The sequence below is a fragment of the Xenia sp. Carnegie-2017 genome, unplaced genomic scaffold (genome assembly GCF_021976095.1).
Source record: "Xenia sp. Carnegie-2017 unplaced genomic scaffold, XeniaSp_v1 HiC_scaffold_23, whole genome shotgun sequence".
NCBI lineage: Eukaryota > Metazoa > Cnidaria > Anthozoa > Malacalcyonacea > Xeniidae > Xenia > Xenia sp. Carnegie-2017.
Window position 1 is genome coordinate 9,113,210 of NW_025813486.1, and position 22,848 is coordinate 9,136,057.

The window sequence follows — 22,848 nt, forward strand, 5'->3', positions numbered from 1 at the left end:
CCAACACATAATGTCTTACAAGATGGTGAAGTGATAGCCACAGTACATCCTAACATGGAACCAGTGGAGAAACCATTAAGACCATCACATTGCGTGGCTGGTTTTGATGATGGAACCGTAAGACTCTTTGATCTTGGAAGAGTTGAAATGATTATGAAAATACATCCTCATTCTGGGGGCGTTACTGTTATCAATTTTTCTGCCTGTGGTAAGGACCAGTCGCTGTTTGATACATGCAGAATCTACCTATAGTATATAGCAATTTATGTGGTATCTACCTATAATATGCAGTGGTATATGTTGTATCTACCTATAGTATACAGTGATATATGTGGTATCTATCTATAGTATACAGTGATATATGTGATATCTACCTATAGTATACAGTGATATATGTGGAATCTATCTATAGTATACACTGATATATGTGATATCTATGTATAGTATACACTGATATATGTGGTATCTCTCTATAGTATACACTGATATGTTGTATTTACCTATAGTATACAATGTTATATGTGGTATCCACCTATAATATACAGTGATATTTTTAGTATCTAACTATAGTATACTGTGATGTATGCGATATCTACTGTGGAGGACAGTGATATGAGTGGTATAGTATACAGTGGTATGTGTGGTATCTACCTTATAGTTGGTTCTTCATCTCCCCCTTTGTCCTCTTGTTAAGGATAACTTTGGAGCTTATGAATAACTTGGGATTTTAAGTTTAAAATGTTATGGCTGAGGATGACTTGGTGTGGTGAAGAATATTGGAATGTGTGAGGATACGATGGGATTGTGGATGTTGACTTGGGTTGTTTTACCACTTGGGATTGTTAAGTATAACTTGGTATGGCAGATTATTTGATTATTTGGTTATGAAAATCATCGAGTCCAATTCTAGTTCAACTCTAGTGGTCAAACTGAACAATGACAATTTTGACGTACCTTAGAAATAAATTTGTTGTATAGGTCGTGTTTTTATGAGTGGTAGTACAGATGGTGTGGTAGCCATAAGTAGTCCTGCTACTGGCCTCACTGTCCGTTTGATCCAAGATCATAAGGGAGCACCAATCACTGATATGGACATTGCTTCACATAAGGTACAATGAAAAACACTCTGCAAAAAACAGAACTGAGTAAGAAATAAAAGATTTATACTGTGTTTGTACGGGCTTATATGCAAGCGGAAGAGTCCTTTGGGAGAACTTGAGAGCAGATTAGTGCACCTGTTTGAGAGCTCTCATGAGCCTCTCCAAGGTTTGCATAAGCCTGTGCCAACACAAAAACATCTTTTATTTCTTATCTAAAATAGCAATAATGCGAAAGTTTCAGAGAATTGTTTTTATTTTTCCTTTAACATGTATTCATGATTGATATGCAAATTCTCTTTGATTGATTAATTAATTGAGCTCAGATCAGTTCGCACAAACTAATGCAAACTCAGCTATGGACCAATCAGTGGAAACGTTTATTTATGTTGTTTTATGAATAAAAAGTCTTAACCTACTTCAAAATATTTTTAAGCACTTTCGCAATATTTACCAAACTTAACATCTTACTGGTTATTGATGATGATTATTATATGGCAAGTGTCACTTCCGGCTAAATGATGCGCTTTAATTGGCTCAGAAACATTTTTGCCTGTCCATTATTTTCCCGTAATCGACCGCTGTCCAAAACGCGTAATTTTACTGTCAAATGTAAACAAACTTCTTAAAGCAAACAGCAAAACGCGAAATAAACGAAACAAAAAACCATATACGAATGTAATTCGAAGGAAAAACACTTGGAAAACTATCTAAACGATAAAATTATGAAACGAGTTTACTTTTTATGGACGAAAACTAGAAAAGTGAAAATCAACTCGTAAAAACCGCAAGGACGAGAAGGCAAGCTTCGTTTCAGGTCAAATAATGCCATCTAATAATCTATTTAATAACCTCGCTTTCTTCTTGAGAAATATCAGACCTCTGTCTTTTTTGTACAACCTCGCCCTACGGGATCGGTCTGTACAAAAAAACTTCGGTCCATTGTTTCTCTGTAAACACGTCGCGCTCGGTCATTAAGGGCTTTTAATAATCAAACTTTATTTTAGAACGATCATCCATCATTCAATTCTCAGATTGTCTTATTGCGAGACTGATCGTATTCGCAGTCACAAGAGCTTATTAATAATCAAAACCTTGTTTTTAGAACGATCATCCATCATTCAATTCGCCCAGATTGTGGCTTATTGCGAGCGCTGATCGTAGGGTTAGCGTATGGAAGGCGGATTGGTCGAAGGATTTCTGCGAGCTTGTTGATTGGTTAACTTTTCCCGCTCCAAATATAACACCTGAAGGAATTGCTTTGAAAAAAGACGATGCGGTGAGAAATTGTAGTTTGTTTCTTGTCTTGATTGTAGTTGCTCAAGATAATGAAAGATAAATAAATTATTATGGAAAACTGTTTTAATAAGTTTGAAATAAGCATGTTTTCTCCTTTGAAGTCTGCGTATTTGCATCTACCGCCAAGTTTGGCAAGATTCTCGCCAACAGAGCCCGATGTTATTGTGTACAGTGGTTATGGTCTGAGAAAACTGATACAATTCTACAGCTTGTCCCAGAGAAAGGTCAGTATTTGTAAGAGGTCTGTGCTTGGAGCAGACAAAATGTCCATCATTGATGGAAATGTGTTCATTGTCAGGTTTTTCGAACTATTTTGTTGACACAATGGGCTTCTTGCTTGGAAATATCGCCTAAGGGTCATTTAATTGCTGTTGGAACCAAAGGTATAAATTAAAAAGTTTTTTACAACGTTCTGCAAAACAACACTGAATGATTTGAAAATCCTTTCTATATCTTGAAAGATAATAGTTTGAAATCGTTAAAGTTTTTTTATCTACTCCAACTTATGTCAATTTTTCTCATCTAGTTTTCTTCCATTAGTAAAACTGGATTATCGATGGTTTTCTGAGAAGAAAATTAAGATCACAATTTAGGGTTACGTATCCCACATAGTTTAAGTCTAAAAAAACGTCCCAAATCGACGTAGCTACGTCGGAAATATGAATCAAAAAAGCACTAGGTGAAATTCTCATTAAAAAGTTTTTTATTTCTTTTCAGCGCTTCTTTTATTTCCTCGAGAATTAATGACACCCAATGCTTTAGTTTACAATCACTTAATTAGGTATTTTTGCTGTCTGTAATTTTTTTTTTTGTTTTAGATCGACTAGTGAAAGTAATTGATTATGATAAAGGTAGCTTTCAAGATTTCGATATGCATTGTGACTCTATTAGCCATGTGACATTTTCTCCGACCGGAGATAAACTGTTTTCCGTTGGTTTTTCGGATGTTGCTTTGTGGAAGGTGTTGATATAGAGAGACGTCCTTATTACACAATCTTGGCAAAACAATATAAAGTCGAAGGCTGGTGCGCTATAGTCTATGACCCGTTAATTTAAAAACTTGACATTTTATCGGCTTATTGAGAGCAATAGAGAGAGATATGCGTAAAATATAAAATGTATAATACATTCTTATTTATGAAAGGAAAGTAAAACCAGCAAAATTTTGTTTTGTTTGTTAAAGAGCAAAAGATTCTTGTTGCAAGAAAGAAGCATGGAATTCATAGCTTGAGAGAGACAGCAATATAATAGATTATTTTTGCCAATATAAAAAGCTTCCATACAAACAATGTTTTTTAAATGAAAGAGAACTATTTCAGTGCAGCCCTTGAAAAAATACTTTAATTGCTGGCGGGAGGGGGTGGGAGGCTAGTGCTAATCTGACTTAGCCCAAGTTGATAACAAGATTTATGATCGAGAACATGGATGCAGAATTGTGATAAGGAAATGAATTTGGTCCTTACTTGGAATATAATGGTAATACCCATCATTACGCAATACGCGAATATGAAACGACGACATTTTTCCATGCTTTTTTTTGACACGTCTTCATTTAGGCTCCGTTTACAATATACCGGATTGCTATCGCAGCAGGTTGAATATTCTTTATATTAAAAGGCAGTAAAATTGTTCAGCGTCAGAAACACGATCAAATAGACTAAATCTATCCGCTTAATAAGCTTTTACTCCGAACAGTTATCCCTTTTAAAGCAAATGAAGATGTCGTGATGAGCAAATCCGGTATAGTGTAAACGCGGCCAAAACGTTATTTTTTAAGGAGTAATAAATTTAAATACTCTGGTATACGAACAATGAATTCATATTAACCTCGTCTACGCTGTTTTAACCTCAGAAGAACCTTTTATAACGGTTCTCCCTGAACGCCATACTTTCTGTAAATATCAACCCTTTTACAAAATTTCCCAGAGGAAGAAAACTGGAGCAGCCGGAGAAAAATGCAAGCAAAAGCTCACAAACTCATCTCACATTCGCAAGCTAATTTTATTTTGACCAGGAACGAACTCGCAAAACAGCTGTAGAATGCATTGAGTTTGACCTTAGTGCCACTGTAGGTGCTCACTCCGATGAAGTTGAGATAGATTCAGTTTATTGTTTTGTCAATCTTTACTGCTGACAAGGTCATTGAATTGTTTAATTAGGCGTAGAAAGTGAATGGGGTGAGGTGTGTAATTCAGATAATATATTAATTGATAAGAATGAATGCACGCAACGCACAGAACATGAATGGACCAGAAATTGACTAGAAGCACAAATATCAATGCTGTTAGATATAGTTATAAGACCGTCAACGAGCAGATATAAGCTAAGATCAAGACTTAACTACGGATTTTACAAGAATTATCAAAGTTTGCCAATATCAAATTTTTTATACCCTTAAGTGCTAATGACATCGGCCTATACGGAACGTCCATTGTCCCCAATAATCCGTTTATACAGCAATGGACTTGGGTTTACATTAATGAAGTTTCATTTAACTTCGTTTTTGACCGTGATATAGAGTGGTTTTTGTATAAAATATAATAAACTAAAATCTTACTGCATATTTCAAGGACATATAAGGGAATACTAAAACTTATATCAGGAAGTATATGGGTATTTTCCATAATCACACTGGTAATTGAATTTCAAACATTAATGCTGACTTCTGGGATACATGTTAGTGGAAAGAATAGATTAAGACGTCAGACCTTTTCTACCTCGTGGTCGTTAAATTCATTTAGTTTCATGTCGTCTTCATTGAAACCTGCTCTGACAATATTTATTCTGGTAAGTGTGAATATTAGCTGTTTTCATCGTGTTAAAGGGAAGTATAGCAAAGCTAAAACAATCAATAGAACACAACAGCCTATTTTATTTTCGAGATAACTTAAAAATGACGCTTGTTCGTTGACAATTTCCAGAGAATATTTTACCAATTGGATTTTAAACTATTCACCATTTCAAATGCTTTTGTTTTAATGTGTAATGGTGACTTGCGAAACGTTGAACGGGGGAATATTTTGCACTAAAAGTTCCGCTTATTGACTTGTTTTATCTCCAAAACTCTGGAAAATTAGCTTCAGTTAAATAGTTGAGGGTAAAACGTCGAGCGCCAGGTATCTAAGTTCGTAGCTTGATGATTTTCCGATTTTGAAGTAAACCATATCGCTGTCTATTCATGAATAAGAAAACAAAACGGAAAATTTGTCTTTTCACCATTCAATTCTCTATATTTGCTAGATATTTGCTTATTTTTAAAACAAAAAATGGCGGACACTAGGCAATTTTACTTCCTGTGTCCAAACTCTTTCGCAAAATCATGCTTCCGAGAAGAGAATGGTAGCGATTTTGAAATAGAATCGATTTTTTCTAGGTTTTGAAAAGAGTTGCACGATGTCTTCCAATTCATCTGATGATGAATCTGAACGTTCCTCATCTCCCAGCTTTCCTGAATATGAGATATGTATGAGCGAGGTATAAATAATAAAATATTTCAAGTATTGATCTTCTGGTGAGCTTTTCACATTATGATTAAAACATTCCTTTTTTTATTCAGAAACTAGACGGTATTCCACCATCACATGTTGTCAACATTGAAACAAATATGGCTATACGTTGTTTGTGTTATTTTTCATCAATGAAAAGTTTCTTGTACAGCTACAAGAGCGATACACTAGGACTTATAAGTGAAGATTTCAAATCTGATGTCAAGAAATTCATGGATATAAAATTTGAAAAGAGCTCGAAAAAAAAAGTGTTAAGTTTTAACTCTGATACAAAATGGGCCGTCTCTTGGGACGGTTCTTTAATAGCTGCAAGTGCAGCACTCAATCATCGTCACAGATATAATATTATCAATTTTGTTTTGATTATTTTTGCCATCCCAGATAATGAGGTCGGCAAGTTACCTAAACCGGTATATTGCATAAACTGTCTTCATGCTCGCACTTCTCAACTTAAGTTCTTCCCAGATGGAAGGAGAATTGCCGTAACTATTTGTTTGGATCCTAAACTTCCCCATTACTTGTACCACTTTTGGTGCCGTGTGTATAAACTACCGGACGGTTTGTGGAACGTAGAAGATTCTATAAAAGACGGACTCGACCAATTGATTGATCTTAATGTTGAATTTAGTGGAGTTGATTGCATTCAGTTAGGTTGTCCTATACTTAATACGCATGTTGAGTTTAATGAGCGTGACGAGCAAGTGTTAAAAGAAAGACGTGAAAGTGGGAATGAAAGTGATGTTGAAGATTATTTACATTTGCGGGCGGAGTATCGTGCTGATGGCTTTAGTTGTTTGGCTCTATCTCCTGATGTCAGCCGTCTTTTGGCAGGAAGCACTGATGGTGAACTGTTCTATTTTGACGCTGACAGTTTAAAACTACTACAACGTGTTCGTGTTTACGATTATTATACAGCAGTTACAAAATGCTGCTACAATCCGGCATTTGGCCGTGGGAATTTGCAATATGTGATCGTTACGGGCTGTTTGTGTGTGGCGCGTTTTAAATCTTTCTGACAATTCTGAAAATTTCCAATTTGCCTATCGAAAAGGTTAGCTGTTCACCCAAAACATCACAATTACTTTGATTTGCTTAGTGATATCAGTTATTCTCCTGACGGAAAACTTATTGCTGTTACCATAGCTTGTCCGTTTGATTACATTGTTAAGACGTTCATTATTGGCTCGCGTTCTGGTCAAATTTGTTATACGTTGGATTGCGTTGATGATCCTGATCGACAGTGTCCGAAATCTGAGTGTCTGACCTTGTTCTTTGGTAATTTGTGTCAAGTTGCTTCAGTTACAAGTGTTCATCCTCGCGTTTTTTTCTGGAAGTTACCTGTTGTCTACGATTTACAGACATTGTGTTTACTCACAATTAAAGCGTTTATCTCTTATAATAATGTTGAAAAACTCAACATACCTTTTTGTTTAAAAAAAGAGTTGAAGTACATTTATTCTTACTGTACTTGAGAATCTCATTTAATAACTATCGCCCGTTGGGCGTTCTATCACAACAATGATGCTTAAAACCTGGACTTCTATTGGTTATAACTTGTAAACATGTGCATTTGAATCTATGTTGGCTAATTCATAATACGTGAGTGTATTCGAAAACTGGACTACTTTTGTTAAAATTATGCAAATTTGGATAGATAAACGAAATATTTATTCAAAGACGTTTAGCTACCTCATCAAATTACGTTAATTTCCACCAGGGGCATATGAAGTAGAAATTTTCAAAATGGTAAAGTACACAAAAGTAATTTATAAAACACTTAAATACGTAAACACTTAATAACTAAATTATTAATTGCTTAATATCCGAATGCGAGGTATTTACAGAGAAATATCGGACCGAGGTCTTTTGTATCAGGTCTGATATTTCTCAGTAAAGTCCGAGAAAGTGAGGTTATTAAAAGCTTTATTATATGGCATTATTTAACTTGAAACGAAGCTTGCATTTTTTCTCGTCTTTGCTATATTTTTACCGGTTGGCTTTCAATTTTCATGTTTTTGTCCATAAAAAATCAATTTAGTTAAACAGTTTTTTAAGTGTTTTTTCTTCGAGTCACATTCGTAAATAGTTTTTTATTTGCGTTTGGTTTGCGTTTTGCTGTTTTCATTACAAAGTTTGTTCACATTTGAGTGTAAAATTCTGCGTTTTGGACCGTGGTCTATTACAGGAATATAATGGATCTCCAAAAATGTTTCTAAGCTTATCAAATCGTACCATTTAGCCGGAAGTCACGCTTGCCATGAAGCGACAAATATTTATATATTAAAAATTAAATATTTATATAAACAAAAACACTAAAATACAAATGAAAGATATTTTTTTATGACTAGACATAGTGTATATAAGTTTAATTCATTAACAGAAATGTAATATTCCTTTACTAATGTTTAATTTTCTTTATCAATCATTTTGAGCTGCAATTTTTGCTTTAAAGGAAGAAAAGGGATTTGCTCTCTCTAACATTAGTTCAAAAGGAATGCTTCATTATAAGACTTTTAGAACGTGAGTCTAGTAGACAAAGATAACTTTCAATATTCCGTAGATTTTAGATAATTTTCAATATGAACATAATAGCCCAAAATAAGACTTTTAAAAAAGCCATCACAATAATAAAATAGAGAAGGATTTATTAATAACGTTTCGTCTTTAACTTAAATAAGACATCTTCAGATTATTTGAGTTAATTTATATACACGAGGTTTTAAAGGGGTTATATCACGAATTTTAGCCCCCCTTTTTTTTAGCTAAATTGAAAGACCTTATTTCAGTGATTTTAAATCTGCAATTATAATTGAAATTGGATTGGTGAAAGTGATTTTATGGACGTTCAAAGTCACGATTTTCAGCATTTTTTTTGCGAACTTTTTGATCGGTATGCTAATGAGTTGTGACGTAGATAGTTGAACACATATATCAACATGGCGTATTCTACTAGTAATCTTAATAAGAAACGCGGAGGAAAACGCTGTGTTGCTGGCGGACCTAATCAAATTAGTTGCGCCAATGATTCAAAACAGAAGGAATGTCGATGCATCTGTTTCCTAATAAAGAAACAGAGCCGCAAAGACATAGAAAATGTAAATTTTGTGCGTAAACATAGACCGGGTTTTGAGGCTTCCTCTACCTCGTGTCTGTGTTCTGCGCATTTTGAAGATTCTTGTTTTGACCTTAATTTGAGCGTGCAAGTCAAGCTCAAAAGAAGGTTGAAGAAAGATGCTATCCCAACCATTGACGTGGCTGGGATTCCTGAACCATTACAGGACGAAATAACCGATCGAAAGCGAAGACAAGTAAGTTTACGCTTGTTTATGTTAATTTTTCTTTGTCATATGTAAATTCGATATATGTTTTGTAGATTATTCGACATACTCTCCATAAGCCATCGCTGAAGGAAACATGTTCTCTCGATGAGGAAGTACCATCTACTAGTGATGGAGCTGAGCATGTTGAAGTATGCACTGGGGAAGCAAACGATTCGCCATTTGAAGAAGAACTACATGCAGTTGGTGAAGATATTTGTGAATCCCAGTCTCCATGTAAATCGTGCCATCGTCTTAAGAAAAAACTTACATCTTTACAAAAGACTTTAAGCTGGTATAAAAAGACAAAAGCATCTTTGAAGAAAAGGCCCAGAAGTTGCAAAATGAATATCGACGCGAAATAGTGGAACAGTAAAGACAGCAGTTACAAGACCTAACAGATGATGCAGATCAAATATTAAATAGCTCTGGGAATAAAAGTACTTGCAAATGTACTAAATGCAAAGCTCCAATGAAAGGACATCCTCGAGGTCAATGCTTCACTGAAAAAGAATAAATTGAAGTTGGTAGATGATAGGGCAGTGGTCAGACATTGCTTGGAGCCTGTCTGGAATGGAGAAGTAAGGCACCTCCTTCCCACCACCAGCCTGAGGGTTCACCTTAGGCAAGTGATAGTACCCTCTAGCCTCCCTATCTGGGCACTGATATACACACCTTTCCTGATGATTACAGTATTAATATAACATTGAATGGTATGTATACTTGTCAGATTGAAGATGACTATCTCACTCGATTGTGCAACTAATTAATTTTCATGAATAATTTTTTTTATTGTAGTTTAATGCTCAACATGCCCTTTGTGGATGCAGTGCACTCAAGTGTGAAGACCTTATAAGATAAGTTCATGTTGCTTGCTATTTTCCATTTTACATTTATGCTATGATTTAATTCCATATAATTTTTCTTTTTTTCCCAGACTGACATTGAAGAAAAGATTTTCTTTACCGTATAGTGCATCCATGTATCTCCTATTTGGTTTTCATCTAGGCATATTTCCTGACCATTCTAAACTCAGCAAAGAAGGCCAACAGTCTCTACAGTGTACAAGTAAAAGACCTTTCCATCATCGCCCTCTGATGGTATGTAACCTTTGTGTTACCACTTGGATATGCTTTCCGAATAAAGTGGTAAACACAAGCAGGTAAAGGCCGAGTATTCTCCCATCCCATAGACCCACAAAACCATCGCATCAACCATCTGTATGCCACAGCTCTCAAGTACCTGAAGTAAATAAAAAGGTTGGACTAATTATTGTTGATGAAACAATGTTGATGATAACATTCTTTCTCATACAATTTACAATCTTACATATTTAATGATTGTGATGCTTGGCGGCGATAAGCACGTCCATTCCTATCTCTCAATAGTGGCCCGACGTTTTCAAGGACAGCCTCATGAACTAAAGGCCCAAATTTGGCATGCTGTGTTATGCATGATATTTTCTCAATGCTGCCATCGAATGTCATTTTCTGCAAAGCTGGTCCTATTTCCTTACAGCATCTGTACTCTAATGCGCCTTCTAACAAATCGGTATGACAGCATTGACAATTACACCTGAAACGTGGAGCATTGTGGTTTATAAAGTAACTTTATGTATATTACAAACAGGAGAAAACAACAACTTACCATTCACCGAGTGGAATTACGCCATCACTTCGTTGTTCTAAGGTCGCAGGGAGAATTCCATCGGGATCATCTGGAGTATGCACTTCATCACCATCTCCTGCGAGCGGTTCATCGTCATATACGAAGTCGTTTAAATGCTCGACATAACCCACGGATTCCGAGCTCGAATCAGATACGCATTCAGACATCGAATTCGAATTATCTGAGCACTGATTTGAAGCCATACTTTTCGGACAACTTGTTTTTTAATATTTTATTGAAAATACTGTCATTATTTGTTTTTAAGACAAGAAAAACGGCAACAAAATCACCTCCTATAATATAATATTATATTGACGGAAACAGACGTGTTCAACTATCTACGTCACAAGTATCAATATGGCGTCGTAAAAAATTCGCAAAAAGTACCTGACTTTGGAGGCAAAATTAAGGAACTTATATTTATCTGTTTAAGTCCAGCGACATGTCATAGTTCTTCAAATAATCCAAATTTTCAATTAAGCTAATAAAAAAGGGGGGCTAAAATTCGTGATATAACCCCTTTAAATACAAGCATATATTACAGGGTGTTAAATGACATGTGAGGTGAGTAGGAAGTTTAGATGACGGAATTAAGTGAGAATGGCGGTGTATTAAAGAAGGTGAAGGGGGATCGAGTTGCCTTGGGTGTTAAGAGAGGGTTTAAGTTTGGATATAAGAAGGCTTTCATGAATCATAAGGTCGTAACTGTCGGAGGAGGAAGACAGAATTGAGAATTCATTAAAATCGGCAGAGTGAGATGTATTTCTTATATGAGAAAGAACTGCAGAAGGTGGTGGACATAAGGAAGGCTTCCCTGTTAAGGGAGAGATTCCCAAGTGTTCTGATATTCTGGTGTGTATGTGACGCGTAGTTTGGCCCACATACGATGCAGAGCAGCATCGACACTTAAATGAGTATACAACACCAGATCTCAGGAGCTTGGGAACCCTATCTTTAAAAGGAAAGAAAGAGGAGAGACGCCTGAAAGAACGAAAAACAAAGCGAACGTTGATATGAGGAAAGGCAGCATTGCAGAGTCGAGTGATTTGAGTGCGAATCTGAAGACAGTGTAGGCCAGTGAAAGGGAGACAGAAGTACATGATTTTCTTAATAGCAGTGTGAAGAAGATCTTTGGGTTCAAATGTATTGTTGAGGAAGCAGTGAACATGATTGTCAAATATGTATGAAGGGAAGTTGTTTAAGGTGAACAATTTTCTAAAAACTTCTAGTTCGGTATGAAAGTGTTCATAGCTGGAGAGAGGTTGCAATTGTGTAGAGTAAGTAAAGAGGAGATCAAGGAGCGTTTGTATTGAATGGGAATGAAACTATGGAAATTGGTGAAGAGACCAGTGAAAGTGGGTTTACGATACACGGAGGTGGAAATCTTGCCGTTTGAGCGAGTTATTTTTACGTCAATAAAGGGGAGCGTGTTGTCTTTTTCCAGTTCAGATGTAAAGGAGATGTTAGGATGTTGGTGGTTGAGATAGGTAAGGAAAAGAGGTATGTGATCCAATGATCGGAAGAGTAGAAAGCAATCGTCAACGTAACGTTGGTAAAGAAGGTGTTTAACGGTGGAGGGCCAATGGGAAGCCATGAATTCGCATTGAAGGCCATAAATATGTTCGCAAATACTGGGCCTAGGGGGCTGCACATAGCCACACCATCAATCTGTTGAAAAACTTGGCCGTTAAAGAAGAAATGACAGTTTTTGACGGAGAGGAAGAGAAGTTGAGTGAATTATGAACGGTCAACGCCTTGAAAGGACGTGTTATTGGAGAAGATGTGATTAGTTATTATGGCGATTGTTTCATCAACTGGGATGTTGGTGAACAATGATTTAACATCAAAGCTCGCCATCACAACGTTATTGGCGTTAATGTCACTTTGTAAAAGATTTTGGACAAAAGAGAAAGAGTCCTTGTTATCATGGGAGCTTGCGGAGATTGGTGTAAGGAAAGAAATAAAGAATTTGGCTAGCTTGTAGGAGTAGTGGTCAATACTAGATAAGATTGGTCTTAGAGAAGTGCACGAGTTTAGTTTGGCAGGTGGAACAGCACAGTTGAGGCCTTTCGAAAGGATTTCTTTTTCTTTTTGGGTGATGAAACGATTTGAGAAATTGAAAACCACGTCGTCAGGGTTGATTGGGTTTGTGTTAATCTGTCCAGTGCTAAGGCGAAATATCTTGCGGTCTTGGGTGCGTTGTTGATGGCTTAGTTTTTTTGAGTTCTCACGATCAGAAACATGTTTTAGGTGAATGAAGTCAAGGTTTGAAACCAAAGATGCCAGTCTTCAATGTGCGGTCGTAGCTTGTGATGACAGTACTCGTATCTGAGCGTGCTTTGTGTTTATTTCTTCTTGTAACAATTTGTGTTGACATTGTCGATAGGCGCTAGAGGATCGCAATCTGCGATTAGCAACCTTAAACCATAGGAATCTTGGTATTATCGAGCGCTTCTTACACGTAATAAGGAACTCTAGGTCGAGTTTGGCTTTTTCAAGCTTAAGTTCAAGACGCTGGAATTTCCTAAACGCTTCGAGTGCTCCGTTTTTGTAGCGTTTTTTTAAAATCGTGGCCAGAGATTTGCCAGGCGGAAAGCGAATTTTCAATATGAACATAATAGCCCAACATAAGACTTTTAAAAAAAGCCTTATAAAGGTAACGGAGTTGTTATTCTGAATAAAAGATGATGGAAATTCTAGCGGACACATCGAAATTCAAACTTCTAAATGATGATGCCAACAAAATTACACTGAAACGCGAGAATCAAATAATGACGTTGCTGAGAAAACTAAAGGCAGAAAAATGCATAAATGAAAAAACATACAACGAACTTTATCCCACTGGTACACATATCGGCATACTATATGGACTCCTAAAATTCATAAATCCTCCATCCCTCTAAGACCAATCTTATCTAGTATTGACCACTACTCCTACAAGCTAGCCAAATTCTTTATTCCTTTCCTTACACCAATCTCCAAGCTCCCATGTTATCAAGGACTCTTTCTCTTTTGTCCAAGATCTTTACAAAGTGACATTAACGCCAATAACGTTGTGATGGCGAGCTTTGATGTTAAATCATTGTTCACCAACATCCCAGTTGATGAAACAATCGCCATAATAACTAATCACATCTTCTCCAATAACACGTCCTTTCAAGGCCTTGACCGTTCACAATTCACTCAACTCTCCCTCTCCGTCAAAACTGTCATTTCTTCTTTAACGGCCAAGTTTATCAACAGATTGATGGTGTGGCTATGGGCAGCCCCCTAGGCCCAGTATTTGCGAACATATTTATGGCCTTCAATGAGAATTCATGGCTTCACCATTGTCCCTCCACCTTTAAACACCTTCTTTAACAACGTTACGTTGATGATTGCTTTCTACTCTTCCGATCATTGGATCACATACCTCTTTTCCTTACCTATCTCAACCACCAACATCCTAACATCTCCTTTACATCTGAACTGGAAAAAGACAACACGCTCCCCTTTATTGACGTAAAAATAACTCGCTCAAACGGCAAGTTTTCCACCTCCGTGTATCGTAAACCCACTTTCACTGGTCTCTTCACCAATTTCCATAGTTTCATTCCCATTCAATACAAACGCTCCTTGATCTCCTCTTTACTTACTCTACGCAATTTTCAACCTCTGTCCAGCTATGAACACTTTCATACCGAACTAGAAGTTTTTAGAAAATTGTTCACCTTAAACAACTTCCCTTCATACATATTTGACAATCATGCTCACTGCTTCCTCAACAATACATTTGAACCCAAAGATCTTATTCACACTGCTATTAAGAAAATCATGTACTTCTGTCTCCCTTTCACTATCCTACACTGTCTTCAGATTCGCACTCAAATCACTCGACTCTGCAATGCTGCCTTTCCTCACATCAACGTTCGCTTTGTTTTTCGTTCTTTCAGGCGTCTCTCCTCTTTCTTTCCTTTTAAAGATAGGGTTCCCAAGCTCCTGAGATCTGGTGTTGTATACTCATTTAAGTGTCGATGCTGCTCTGCATCGTATGTGGGCCAAACCACACGTCACTTACTCACCAGAATATCAGAACACTTGGGAATCTCTCCTTAACAGGAAATGCCATCTGCAGTTCTTTCTCATATAAGAAATACATCTCACTCTGCCGATTTTAATGATTTCTCCATTCTGTCTTCCTCCTCTGACAATTATGACCTTGTGATTTATGAAAGCCTTCTTATATCCAAACTTAAACCCTCTCTTAACACCCAAGGCAACTCAATCCCCCTTCACCTTCTTTAATATACCGCCATTCTCACTTAATTCCGTCATCTAAACTTCCTACTCCCCTCACATGTAATTTAACACCCCATAATACATGCTTGTATTTAAAACCTCGTGTATATAAATTAACTCAAATAATCTGAAGATGTCTTAAGTTAAAGACAAAACGTTATTAATAAATCCTTCTCTATTTTATTATTGTGATGGCTTTTTTAAAAGTCTTATGTCGGGCTATTATGTTCATATTGAAAATTCGCTTTCCCCCTGGCAAATCTCTGGCCACGATTTGAAAAAGATGTATTTGAACCTTCACAGGCTCTTTATACGTCACAGATAAAGAGATCTCTTTAAACCTGCTCAGGTTTTTCATATGTCACAGATAAAGAGATCTCTTTGAACTTACGATCTTCATATGTCCCACTAATAAGATCTCTTTGAACCTGCTCAGGCTCTTCATATGTCACAGATAAAGATATCTCTTTGAACCTACTCAGGTTCTTCATATGTCACAGATAAAGGTATCTCTCTAAACCTCCTCAGTCTCTTCATATGTCACAGATAGAGAGACCTCTCTGAACCTCCTCAGGTTCTTCATACGTCATTGATAAAGAGATCTCTTTGAACCTGCTCAGGAACTTCACGTGTCACAGATAAAGAGATCTCTTTGAACCTACTCAGGATCTTCATATGTCCCAATAATAAGATCTCTTTGAACCTGCTCAGGATCTTCGTATGTCACAAATAAGAGATCCCTTTGAACCTGCTCAAGCTCTTTATACATCACGGATAAAGAGATCTCTTTGAACCTGCTCTGGTTCTTCATATGTCACAGATAAAGATATCTCTTTGAGCCTGCTCAGACTCTTTATACATCACAGATAAAGGTATCTCTCTAAACCTCCTCAGTCTCTTCATATGTCACAGATAGAGAGACCTCTCTGAACCTCCTCAGGTTCTTCATACGTCATTGATAAAGAGATCTCTTTGAACCTGCTCAGGAACTTCACGTGTCACAGATAAAGAGATCTCTTTGAACCTACTCAGGATCTTCATATGTCCCAATAATAAGATCTCTTTGAACCTGCTCAGGATCTTCGTATGTCACAAATAAGAGATCCCTTTGAACCTGCTCAAGCTCTTTATACATCACGGATAAAGAGATCTCTTTGAACCTGCTCTGGTTCTTCATATGTCACAGATAAAGATATCTCTTTGAACCTGCTCAGACTCTTTATACATCACAGATAAAGAGATCTCTCTAAACCAACTCAGGCTCTTCATATGTCACAGATAAAGTTATCTCTTTGAACCTCCTCAGGCTCTTTATACATCACAGATAAAGAGATCTCTCAAAACCTGCTGATGTTTTTCATATGTCACAGATAAGAGATCTCTTTGAACCTACTCAGGATCTTCATATGTCCCAATAATAAGATCTCTTTGAACCTCCTCAAGCTCTTCATATGTCACAGAGAAAGATATCTCTTTGAACCTGCTCAGGCTCTTTATACATCACATATAAAGAGATCTCTTTAAACCAACTCAGGATCTTCATATGTCACAGATAAAGAGATTTCTTTGAACCTCCTCAGGTTCTTGATGTGTCACAGATAAAGATATCTCTTTGAACCTCGTCAAGCTCTTCATATGTCACAGATAAAGAGATCTCTTTGAACCCCTTCAGGATCTTCATATGTCACAGATAAAGAGATCTTTTGCGCGCTTGTATATGTTATAAATAAAAGCTTTCACTTACACGGGACCAAAACGTAACTCATCTCTAAAAATTTCGTCGATGTTGACTATCAGTTGTTTAAAAATTCTTTTCCTCCATAGCGCTGTAATTGTGTTTCATTCTATCCAACACCTCCACGTGAACCAACACATAATGTCTTACAAGATGGTGAAGTGATAGCCACAGTACATCCTCACATGGAACCAGTGGAGAAACCATTAAGACCATCACATTGCGTGGCTGGTTTTGATGATGGAACCGTAAGACTCTTTGATCTTGGAAGAGTTGAAATGATTATGAAAATACATCCTCATTCTGGGGGCGTTACTGTTATCAATTTTTCTGCCTGTGGTAAGGACCAGTCGCTGTTTGATACATGCAGAATCTACCTATAGTATATAGCAATTTATGTGGTATCTACCTATAATATGCAGTGGTATATGTTGTATCTATCTATAGTATACAGTGATACATGTGGTATCTATCTATACTATACAGTGATATATGTGATATCTACCTATAGTATACAGTGATATATGTGATATCTACCTATAGTATACAGTGATATATGTGGTATGTATCTATAGTATAGAGTGATATATGTGATATCTATCTGTAGTGTACAGTGATATATGTGGTATCTATCTGTAGTATTCAGTGATATATGTGATATCTATCTATAGTATACAGTGATATATGTGATATCTATCTATAGTATACAGTGATATATGTGTTATCTATCTTTAGTATACAGTGATATATGTGATATCTACCTATAGTATACAGTGATATATGTGGTATCTATCTATAGTATACAGTGATATATGTGATATCTATCTGTAGTGTACAGTGATATATGTGGTATCTTTCTATATTATACAGTGATATATGTGATATCTATGTATAGTATACAGTGATATATGTGGTATCTTTCTATAGTATACAGTAATATATGTGATATCTATCTATAGTATACAGTGATATATGTGGTATCTATCTATAGTATACAGTGATATATGTGATATCTATCTGTAGTGTACAGTGATATATGTGATATCTATCTATAGTCTACAGTGATATATGTGATATCTATCTATAGTATACAGTGATATATGTGATATCTATCTATAGTATACAGTGATATATGTGGTATCTATCTATAGTAAACAGTGATATATGTGATATCTATCTATAGTATACAGTGATATATGTGGTATCTATCTATAGTATACAGTGATATATGTGATATCTATCTATAGTATACAGTGATATATGTGATATCTATCTTTAGCATACAGTGATATACGTGGTATCTATTTATAATATATAGAGATATATGTGATATCTATCTATAGTATACAGTGATATATGTGGTATCTATCTATAGTATACAGTGATATATGTGATATCTATCTTTAGTATACAGTGATATATGTGATATTTACCTATAGTATACAGTGATATATGTGGTATCTATCTATAGTATACAGTGATACATGTGATATCTATCTGTAGTGTACAGTGATATATGTGGTATCTATCTATAGTATACAGTGATATATGTGATATCTATGTATAGTATACAGTGATATATGTGGTATCTTTCTATAGTATACAGTAATATATGTGGTATCTATCTATAGTATACAGTGATATATGTGGTATCTATCTATAGTATACAGTGATATATCTGATATCTATCTATAGTATACAGTGATATATGTGGTATCTATCTATAGTATACAGTGATATATGTGATATCTATCTATAGTATACAGTGATATATGTGATATCTATCTATAGTATACAGTGATATATGTGGTATCTATCTATAGTATACAATGATATATGTGATATCTATCTTTAGTATACAGTGATATACGTGGTATCTATCTATAATATATAGCGATATATGTGATATCTATCTATAGTATACAGTGATATATGTGGTATCTATCTATAGTATACAGTGATATATGTTGTATTTACCTATAGTATACAATGGTTTTTGTATTATCCACTTATAATATACAGTGATATTTTTAGTATCTAACTATAGTATACTGTGATGTATGCGATATGTACTGTGGAGGACAGTGATATAAGTGGTATAGTATACAGTGGTATGTGTGGTATCCACCTATATATGTGATATCTATCTATATTATACAGTGATATAAGCGGTATAGTATACAGTGGTATATGTGGTATCTACCTTATAGTTGGTTCTTCATATCCCCCCTGCTGTCCTCTTGTTAAGGATAACTTTGGAGCTTATGAATAACTTGTGATTTTTAAGTATAAAATATTATGGCTTAGGATGACTTGGTGTGGTTAAGAATATTGGGATGTGTGAGGATATGATGAGATTGTGGATGCTGACTTGGCTTGTTTTTTTAACTTGGGATTGTTAAGTATAACTTAGGATGGTAGATTATTTGATTATTTGGTTATGAAAATCATCGAGTCCTATTGCAGTTCAACTCTAGTGGTCAAACTGAACATTGACAATTTTGACGTACCTTAGAAATAAATTTGTTGTATAGGTCGTGTTTTTATGAGTGGTAGTACAGATGGTGTGGTAGCCACAAGTAGTCCTGCTACTGGCCTCACTGTCCGTTTGATCCAAGATCATAAGGGAGCAACAATCACTGATATGGACATTGCTTCACATAAGGTACAATGAAAAACACTCTGCAGCAAATAGAACTGAGTAAAAAATAAAAGATTTTCACTGTGCTTGTACGAGCTTATGCAAACGGAAGAGTCTTTGGAAAAACTTGAGAGCAGATCAGTGCACCTGTTTGAGAGTTCACATGAGCCTCTCCAAGGTTTTCATAAGCCAGTGCCAGCTTGAAAAACATGTTTTATTTCTTATATAAAATAGCAATACTGCGAAATTTTCAGAGAAATGCTTTAATTTTTCCTTTAGAATGTATTCATGATTGATATGCAAATTCTGTTTGCTTTATTAATTCAAATTCTGTTTGTTTGTTTGACAAAAAAACTTCGGTCCATTATTTCTCCGTAAAGACGTCGGGCTCGGTCATTAAGTGCTTATTAATAATTAAAACATTGTTTTTAGAATGATCCTCCATCATTCAATTCGCCCAGATTGTGGTTTATTGAGAGCGCTGATCGTAGGGTTAGCGCATGGAAGGCCAATTGGTCGAAGGATTTTTGCGAGCTTGTTGATTGGTTAACTTTTCCCGTTCCAAATATAACACCTGAAGGAATTGCTTTGAAAAAAGATGATGCGGTGAGAAGTTGTAGTTTGTTTCTTGTCTTGATTGTAGTTGCTCAAGATAATGAAAGATAAATAAATTATTATGGAAAATTGTTTTAATAAATTTGAAATAAGCATGTTTTCTCCTTTTGAAGTCTGCGTATTTGCATCAACCGCCAAGTTTGGCAAGATTCTCGCCAACAGAGCCCGATGTTATTGTGTACAGTGGTTATGGTCTGAGAAAACTGATACAATTGTACAGTTTGTCCCAGAGAAAGGTCAGTATTTGTAACAGGTCTGTTCTTGAAGCAGACAAAATGTCCATCATTGATGGAAATGTGTTCATTGTCAGGTTTTTCGAACTATTTTGTTGACACAATGGGCTTCTTGCTTGGAAATATCGCCTAAGGGTCATTTAATTGCTGTTGGAACCAAAGGTCTAAATTAATAAGTTTTTTACAAGTTCTGCAAAACAACACTGAATGATTTGAAAATCCTTTCTATATCTTGAAAGATAATAGTTTGAAATCGTTAAAGTTTCTTTATCTACTCCAACTTATGTCAATTTTTCTCATCTAGTTTTCTTCCATTAGTAAAACTGGATTATCGATGGTTTTCTGATAAGAAAATATAGATCACAATTTCGGGTTACGTATCCCACATAGTTTAAGTCTAAAAAACGTCCCAAATCGACGTAGCTACGTCGGAAATATGAATCAAAAAAGCACTAGGTGAAATTCTCATTAAAAAGTTTTTTATTTCTTTTCAGCGCTTCTTTTATTTCCTCGAGAATTAATGACACCCAATGCTTTAGTTTACAATCACTTAATTAGGTATTTTTGCTGTCTGTAATTTTCTTTTTGTTTTAGATCGACTAGTGAAAGTAATTGATTATGATAAAGGTAGCTTTCAAGATTTCGATATGCATTGTGACTCTATTAGCCATGTGACATTTTCTCCGACCGGAGATAAACTGTTTTCCGTTGGTTTTTCGGATGTTGCTTTGTGGAAGGTGTTGATATAGAGAGACGTCCTTATTACACAATCTTGGCAAAACAATATAAAGTCGAAGGCTGGTGCGCTATAGTCTATGACCCGTCAATTTAAAAACTCGACATTTTATCGGCTTATTGAGAGCAATAGAGAGATATGCGTAAAATATAAAATGTATAATACATTCTTATTTATGAAAGGAAAGTAAAACCAGCAAAATGTTGTTTTGTTTGGTAAAGAGCAAAAGATTCTTGTTGCAAGAAAGAAGCATGGAATTCATGGCTTGAGAGAGAAAGCAATATAATGGATGATTTTTGCCAATATAAAGAGCTTCCATACAAACAATGTTTTTTAAATGAAAATGAACTATTTCAGTGCAGCCCTTGAAAAAATACTTTAATTGCTGGCGGAAGGGGGTGGGAGGCTAGAGCTAATCTGACTTAGCCCAATTTGATAACAAGATTTATGATCGAGAACACGGACGCAGAGTTGTGATAAGGAAATGAATTTGGTCCTTACTTGGCATATAATGGTAATACCCATCATTACGCAATAGGCGAATATAAAACGACGACATTTTTCTATGCTTTTTTTAACACGTCTTCATTAAGGCCCCGTTTACAATATACCGGATTGCTATCGCAGCAGGTTGAATATTCTTTATATTAAAAGGCAGTAAAATTGTTCAACGTCAGAAACACGATCAAATAGACGAAATCTATCCGCTTAATAAGCTTTTACTCCGAACAGTTATCCCTTTTAAAGCAAATGAAGACGTCGTGATGAGCAAATCCGGTATAGAGTAAACGCATCCAAAACGTTATTTTTTAAGGAGTAATAAATTTAAATACTTCGGTATACGAACAATGAATTCATATTAACCTCGTCTACGCTGTTTTAACCTCAGAAGAACCTTTTATAACGGTTCTCCCTGAACGCCATACTTTCTGTAAATATCAACCCTTTTACAAAATATCCTAGAGGAAGAAATCTGGAGCAGCCGGAGAAAAAATGCAAGCAAAAGCTCACAAACTCATCTGGCATTCGCAAGCTAATTTTATTTTGACCAGGGAACGAACTCGCAAAACAGCTGTAGAATGCATTGAGTTTGACCTTAGTGCCACTGTAGGTGCTCACTCCGATGAAGATTGAGATAGATTTAGTTTATTGTTTTGTCAATCTTTACTGCTGACAAGGTCATTGAATTGTTTAATTAGGCGTAGAAAGTGAATGGGGTGGGGTGTGTAATTCAGATAATATATTAATTGATAAGAATGAATGCACGCAAGGCACAGAACATGAATGGACCAGAAATTGACTAGAAGCACAAATATCAATGCTGTTAGATATAGTTATAAGACCGTCAACGAGCAGATATAAAGTAAGATCAAGACTTAACTACGGATTTTACAAGAATTATCAAAGTTTGCGAATATCAAATTTTTTATACCCTTAAGTGCTAATGAAATCGGCCTATACGGAACGTTCATTGTCCCCAATAATCCGTTTCTACAGCAATGGACTTGGGTTTACATTTATGAAGTTTCACTTAACTTCGTTTGTGACCGTGATATAGAGTGGTTTTTGAATGAAATATAATAAACTAAAATCTTACTGCATATTTCAAGGATATATAAGGGAATACTAAAACTTATATCAGGAAGTTTATGTGTATTTTCCATAATCACACTGGTAATTGCATTTTAAATATTAATGCTGACTTCTGGGATACATGTTAGTG

The 22,848-nt window shown here is 35.7% G+C and overlaps 2 protein-coding genes and 1 long non-coding RNA gene across 4 annotated transcripts; all 3 read left to right on the forward strand.

Moving 5' to 3' along the window:
* Positions 1–3,487, forward strand: LOC124448479 (WD repeat-containing protein 90-like). Of its 2 annotated transcripts, XM_046999494.1 has the most exons (6): positions 1–208; positions 979–1,109; positions 2,203–2,376; positions 2,498–2,620; positions 2,695–2,779; positions 3,215–3,487. In XM_046999494.1, the coding sequence occupies exons 1-6, from the start codon at positions 55–57 to the stop codon at positions 3,367–3,369; spliced, it is 822 nt and encodes a 273-aa protein (XP_046855450.1). In that variant the 5' UTR covers positions 1–54; the 3' UTR covers positions 3,370–3,487. The 2 variants fall into 2 exon arrangements, with proteins under 2 accessions (XP_046855450.1, XP_046855451.1); XM_046999495.1 differs by lacking the exon at positions 2,695–2,779 and having other exon boundaries at positions 3,215–3,305.
* A 5,611-nt stretch (positions 3,488–9,098) lies between these two features.
* Positions 9,099–9,530, forward strand: LOC124448378. The gene is made up of 2 exons (XR_006949040.1): positions 9,099–9,210; positions 9,276–9,530. It is a non-coding gene; the product is annotated as an uncharacterized LOC124448378 (long non-coding RNA).
* Positions 9,531–12,682: 3,152 nt separating this feature from the next.
* On the forward strand, positions 12,683–21,326 carry LOC124449053 (WD repeat-containing protein 90-like). The gene is made up of 7 exons (XM_046999995.1): positions 12,683–12,835; positions 16,990–17,239; positions 19,435–19,565; positions 19,974–20,147; positions 20,270–20,392; positions 20,467–20,551; positions 20,984–21,326. Exons 1-7 carry the CDS (start codon positions 12,683–12,685, stop codon positions 21,136–21,138), a joined length of 1,071 nt encoding a protein of 356 aa, XP_046855951.1. The 3' UTR covers positions 21,139–21,326.
* The last annotated feature ends 1,522 nt before the right edge of the window (positions 21,327–22,848 follow it).

Excerpts from the sequence above, each read along its gene's own strand:
- LOC124449053 (XM_046999995.1), top strand. The coding sequence starts at position 12,683 with ATGGCGATTGTTTCATCAACTGGGATGTTGGTGAACAATGATTTAACA. Across the intron at positions 20,148-20,269 it reads CTTTGAAAAAAGATGATGCG|TCTGCGTATTTGCATCAACC; the intron begins GTGAGAAGTTGT and ends CTCCTTTTGAAG. Across the intron at positions 20,552-20,983 it reads AATTGCTGTTGGAACCAAAG|ATCGACTAGTGAAAGTAATT; the intron begins GTCTAAATTAAT and ends TTTTTGTTTTAG.
- LOC124448479 (XM_046999494.1), top strand. The coding sequence starts at position 55 with ATGGAACCAGTGGAGAAACCATTAAGACCATCACATTGCGTGGCTGGT. Across the intron at positions 2,377-2,497 it reads CTTTGAAAAAAGACGATGCG|TCTGCGTATTTGCATCTACC; the intron begins GTGAGAAATTGT and ends TCTCCTTTGAAG. Across the intron at positions 2,621-2,694 it reads ACAGCTTGTCCCAGAGAAAG|GTTTTTCGAACTATTTTGTT; the intron begins GTCAGTATTTGT and ends GTTCATTGTCAG.